This window comes from Thunnus thynnus, chromosome 12, assembly GCF_963924715.1.
Source record: "Thunnus thynnus chromosome 12, fThuThy2.1, whole genome shotgun sequence".
NCBI lineage: Eukaryota > Metazoa > Chordata > Actinopteri > Scombriformes > Scombridae > Thunnus > Thunnus thynnus.
This window is the reverse complement of record NC_089528.1, coordinates 12,850,904-12,856,903: the sequence shown is the minus strand read 5'-3', so window position 1 is coordinate 12,856,903 and position 6,000 is coordinate 12,850,904. Positions and strand designations below refer to the sequence as shown.

The following is a 6,000-nucleotide window of genomic DNA, read 5'->3' as shown; positions in this document are numbered from 1 at the left end:
AATATTGGAGCAAGGGAGCTTTTGAAAGTAGGTGAAAATGAACTGTGTGATGAAATGAGTATCTCAAACATACCTTAACCTAAAACCCCTAACCCTAACTTGTCTATATCAAATATTTTGGGTTGTGAACACAAGAGTTTCCTGAATATTTTCTTCACAAATTTGGCTTGAGTTCAAAACAGATATTAGAATTTAAAGACTTTTATTGAAACCAATTAGCTTTTGAGAAATTTAGAGTATCCAATTTATTAATTGTTTTGAGGGAAAGTGGGAGGAAACCAGAGAACCCGGAGTAAACCCCACCACCTCAGTGGACAACAGACTCAGAAAGGCTCAGGACCAGGACTTGAACCCTCACCCTCCAGCTGTGAGGAAACACTGTTGACCACTGAGGTGACCCTGAGAGCTCAAGTCCTGCCCCACATGGAGGTAACCTGGATGTGAGGCCGGACTGAAGCTCTTTACTGCGTTCATCTTCTCTAATGACTATAGAGGCGACATACTAGAAAACGTTCATTTGGGTCGTTCTGGAGTGAAGGTACAATTGGCCTATGTGGTCGTTTCATTACGAGGATGTGTTGAACATTTTGTTCAGAGGAGTGAGGAGAAGGAAAGTTGGTTTGATTTGAACTGCAAACTAAAAAAACAAAAAACAAACTCTCTTATATGGTCTTTTGGAGCAAAAAAGATTTTAAAAACTCAATATCAGCCTTAATGACTGGTTCATGTTTATGTTTTTTTTTTACAGTGTAGTCTGGTGTGCGGGTGTCCAAAGGCTTCCAAACCACCCCACAGCCGGGCGGCTGATTGACAGGACTTGGCTGGCTGTGGACCCTCCTTCCCAGCGTCTCCTCCTCTCTCTCTCCTCTCCTCCTGTCCTCTCTCCTGCTCTGCTCTGCTCTCTCCCTCTCTCCTCAATCGCGGGGCTGCGCTCACCGACTCGACACCGCCAACAGGGATGCAGCGAGGGCGCAGCGCAGCCTGAAAATGGCACCACCACGCGTCCTGTGGATCTATCCATCCCTTTTCCTCCAGTGCTCCCTGCTTCTTTTTCACGCGTTGTCGCCGTGCCGAGCCTTACGGAATTACCCGGAGAATGAAGGTGGGTGTCCTGGTTGGGTTATGTGAACCTTGTAGCCTAGTTGGTTGTGCGCCGTGGTGACGGATAGGGGAGCCCCATCCCGTGGTTCCACTTGCCGGGGGAAGGAGCGGCGGAGACTGCCGTTAAGTGCTCGAGTCGGTTATGAATCATGCATAAAGAAAAGCGGAAAAAAGGGAGAGAGAGGGGGGAGAAAAAAACTGTACGTCACGTTTTTCTTTTCCGAGCATATTGACATTAAATTTGTATGACATATACACACAGGCGACCCTGCCATGCTGAAGATAGAGGAGGCTGATGTAGACATTTCACTTAAAGCTCCTCCACATTTTATTTTTTCGTTCACTATTTTTTTTCTGTCAGTGAAAAGGCCTAACTTATAACGATTATGCCAAAACAACATTGACATCTCTGTCAAAATCCCTTTTAATTATATCTAGATATCATTATAACACACTGATAAATGATTTATTTTCTACTGTGGACTCCAGCCTTCTGCTTCAGTCTGCAAATGAGGAGCAGCAATTACATTAAATTTGTCACACGCTGCTGCTGAGCCTCTCTCAGTTATTGTATTAACATCGATGCTTGGCCTGAAATTAGCCAATACATTTACTTACTAACTACTCCTGACTGCTTGGTGGGCTGAAACATGGCAGCTTGCTTGTTTAATGAGAAGTTCAACTTGCACTAAGTGGGGGTAAAAAAAAATCTGTATAGAAATATAGTTTTCACACAGACGATAGTTTATAAAACAGGTTATCTGAAGCAAAGTGGGGAGAGTAAGCGGTGTTGTGATGCCTGCTGACTGTCAGACAGTCTGACTGGAGAAGATACAGATTGTCATTCTGTGAATCATTTCCCCCCTGTATTCCCCAAAGCTTCAGTCAATCCTGTACTGTAGCTCAACAAAGCTCTCCATCGCTGTTATGAGCTGCCTCTCTTACTCACTCACTCTCACACAACTCCACAAGCGTACACAGGATAGACAGAACAATCAAATGATTCACATCACACACACACACACACAATGACACAAAGGCCACATTAAAGGTTTGATGGGACCTCCTGTCTCTGGATGACTTAACAGTATAAGCTGTGTGTACATACACACAGCGCTGAATGTATGTCACAGCCCCGAGGAGTTCACGCAGAACAAAGGCTCAGGAGGATAGATGGGCAACGAGTGTGAGGAAGAGGAAAGACGGTGAAGGAGTGTTTTAACAGTAGGAGACAACGTATGTGAGGGAAACACTAACACACTGTTGAAATATTCATTGAAAGGAGCATGAATGATGAAACCAACTGGAAGCCAAAGGAAACTCCTGTTGATTTAGATAAACACACAGGGGCATCTGTGAGTTGCGGCACATGTGTATGTTTGTGTGTGAGTGTGTGTGTTTGTGTGATCATGCTCAACTTGAGAGTTTGTGAGGTGACTGACTGGTCAGATTGATTCGATTACTAACACACACTTTTCAAAGAATGTACCAGGCAGAGTGTGTGTGTACATTTCTGTGTGACTCATTTGGTCTTTTATCTCTCTGTCCTGCTGCTTCAGACTATTGGCCTAATTGGCACCTTTAAGCCCTGTGTGGTGTGTGTGTGTGTGTGAGTGGGTGTGTGTGTGTGTGTGTGTGTCCCGGCAGGACGGTAATCCAATGAAGTCATTTTTGTTGCACTCTATGCTCTGCTTTTACCTTTCGGCCTGCCAGTTTTCCTGCTGTGACTGCACGCTTAGCTGAGGGATTGCTCTCTTCTTGATGTGTGTGTGTTTGTGTTTGTGTGTGTGTGTGTGTGTGCGTGTGTATGTGTGTGAGCACCTTGTGTTTGTCTATGAGTGTGCGTATTCTCCACCCACGCTCGGTAGTCGTGTTATTCCAGGAAATCCTCCCTCTGAGTCTGTCTAGTAGCAGAAGCGAGACTGTCATAAAAAGATGCAGCTCTCAAGGCTCAATTAAGAACACAGTCCCTTTGATAGAACTGATAGTGTTAGCAGAAAAATAGTGTTAAGCTGACAACAAGCTTAGTTTACTACCGGAACTATTGATCTAATCCAAAATTGTTGGCATTTACAAGAAAAGCAGTAGCGAGGGTGGACTGGCGGAGCATGGTGCTTCAGCAGAATTGATAGAATTGTTTGAAATAGCTGCTAACTGCAGACTGGGGAAAATGATCCATAGTGAGAATGGCTTCATTCATAAGTTGTTGTGATGAAGAGCATCCCTTTAAAGGTCTTTGTTATGAGATAGAAAGAGGAGTGGGAACGGATGAGTTTTTGTGCACCAGCAGAGGGAGCCCCACACACCCTCTCTCTGAACCCTGAGGGCACACTGATGTAACAGCAGGGTGGATGCTCACCGGTCTTCCCTTGGTTCATTCTTGTCCTGCTGCCCTCCTGCCATCTTAACTCTCTATATCTATGCACTCTTACACAGTGGAGTGACACGTGTCTTACCTGCTTTTGTTTTATTATTACGCGTTCAGGATCACAGTGGGGAAAGGAGCCGACTATCACTTCTTTCTATTTTCGTGCCTTCCCTCTATCTCTAAATATACCTCCTCAATCCTAGAAAACACAGATGCATGATTGGAGCCCTATGCTTCCTTCCACTGCGACTGTTAGTATACTAATAGAGGCAAATGAATGACTTCATTCCAAGTTCCGCCTGAAAACTATGTGCAAATGGGTATAAAACTGAATTAATAATTAAGTGAAAGCAGGGAGGGAGAGGAGAAACAACAAAAGACGGGAACATTGTGAATCACCTTTGGTTTATGTTATAGTTTACTGTAATCAGCCTTGAAACTATGGTACATTTGAGGCTTTACATCGGATTGGCCTCAGGGTGCTGAGGGAAAAGGGCTTGTATTGCTTTGTAAGGTTAACACGAGGGTGAGCAGTTAGTGCAGAGGCAAGCATATGTAAAGCATGCCCTCGACTTACACGCACATCTTATGATTCACACAAGATCCTGACTGTGGTATATTGTCGGGTCAAAGGTCTCCTCTGGTTTAATTGCTTTAATCTATAATGGTTGCTTGTAGTTATCGGCAGAGCCATACCTCACTGAGTGTGTGTGTGAGTCCAAGAGATTGCCGTGCTCCCATGTAACAACCGTGACCTTGGACAGAAGAGGATATAGATCTCCGCTCTCATCAGAGAGCAGCGGAGAGAGACAGCAAGCGCGAGCACCCTCCTGTTTTTCTTTTCTCTAATCCCCTCCTTTCATATCTGCTCTGCTTTGCTCTATTTTCCCTCCATCTCTCTCTTCTGGATTGTTTTTTTTTTTTCTTTTTTAGTCTTTTTCTTCTCTTCCCTCTCCCTGTCTCTTTCTGTCCTCCGGTAGCAGTTGGACAGGAGCCTGTGTGTTTTCTATAATGAGATGGAGCTCCTATATCAGCTTAACACAGGCCCATTCTCGAGCACACACATTCATGTACATAGATGTATGTGCACATGCATGCGCGCACACACACGCGCCCACATACACTCGTCCTACCCTAATGTATGGCTAGGGGGCAGTTTGGTGGTCTTGGTCCAGAGAATAGTGTCATGTATTCCCGGGGCTGGCTGATAGATGGGGTTATAAATACAGCTCAGTGACAGAGAATGATTCTGCTGTGAGGGCTTCACCTCATGGATTCATTGTGTGTGTGTGTATGTGTGTGTGTGTGTGTGTGTGTGAGAGAGAGAGAGAGAGCGAGAGAGAGAGACAGAGAGAGAGAACAAAATTATAAATAAGAAAGAAAAAAGACAAATCCACAAGAGAGAATCAATGAGACAAAACAAAACAAAAGGGGAAAAAAAGGACAAAGAGAGATATGTTCAAAACAAACCGAATAACACACCCATTTATCTGTGGTCTAGTGAGCAGAGCACCCATAACAGCACCCAGAAAGGCTTTGTGTTGTATTCAATGATAGTCAGTGGTTGCTCAATTTGATTTTGTATTCAGCCCCACCCATTCAAATGTAATTCACTTTTGTTTTTTTGTCTTTCTGTCTTTCTGTTTTGAAGGCAGAGGGGTGCTTTCTTTTGTATTCATCATGATAAACCGTTAACCCTTGAAAGCCCCTTTGTCCATGTTTAAAGGAGCAGTTTGACTTTACAGGAAACACGCACGTTTGCTTTCTTGCGGAGAGAAAGATGAGAAGACTGATATGACTTTCGTATTTGTACAGTGAAAGCTATAGCCAGCTGCTCATTAGTCTAGCTTTGCACAAAGTGTGGAAACATGGGAAACAGCTAGCATGGCTCTGTCCAAGAGGAAGAAAATCTACCTACCAGCACTTCTAAAGCTCGCTAGTTAACATTATATCTTGTTTGTTTAATAACCAAAAAAAAAAAAAGGCTATACATGTTTTTACAGGGGGTTGCAGGTTGCGACTGCGTCATTATGAGGTTTGAAACCAAAGGAGAATCCAGGAAATTACTACACCCGCCCATGAAATAGTCCAGCACATAACCCCCATAAAACCACAGATAACCATTTTTATTACACTTTGGTGTTTACACAGATTAAACAAAGAGGATATATGTGTTAAATTGTGAGGTTTTGAGGTACCAGGCTAGCTGTTCCCCTCTGTTTCCAGCCTTTATGCTAAGCTAACCGTCTTCTTGCTGTAGCTTCGTTTTCACTGTACAGACATGAGAGTGGTATCGATCCTCTTTCCTCTCTGCAAGAAAGCAAATTAGAATATTTCTCCAAATGTCAAACTATTCATTTGAGGCCAGAAAAAAAAAAAAGTCTGGTAGCAATTAATGTGAAATCACAACCAACAAATTCTGCAAAATCAAAGTTTATGTGTCAGTCAAGCTGATATTTGCAGACTATGTTGTTTGACAAAAATGCACAGGCTTCATTTTAATTAAATATTGAATCAGTGTGTATTTTAAC

General features: G+C 43.4%; 1 protein-coding gene across 2 annotated transcripts in view; it reads left to right on the top strand.

The window, feature by feature from the left end:
• Positions 1-373: 373 nt before the first annotated feature.
• epha4b (eph receptor A4b) overlaps positions 374-6,000 on the top strand; it is a 95,905-nt gene continuing 90,278 nt past the window's right edge. For both annotated transcript variants that reach the window (XM_067605552.1, XM_067605551.1), the window contains exon 1: positions 374-1,102. In XM_067605552.1, coding sequence (XP_067461653.1) covers positions 988-1,102 — 115 coding nt within the window. In that variant the 5' untranslated portion in view covers positions 374-987. The remainder of the gene's footprint in view (positions 1,103-6,000) is intronic.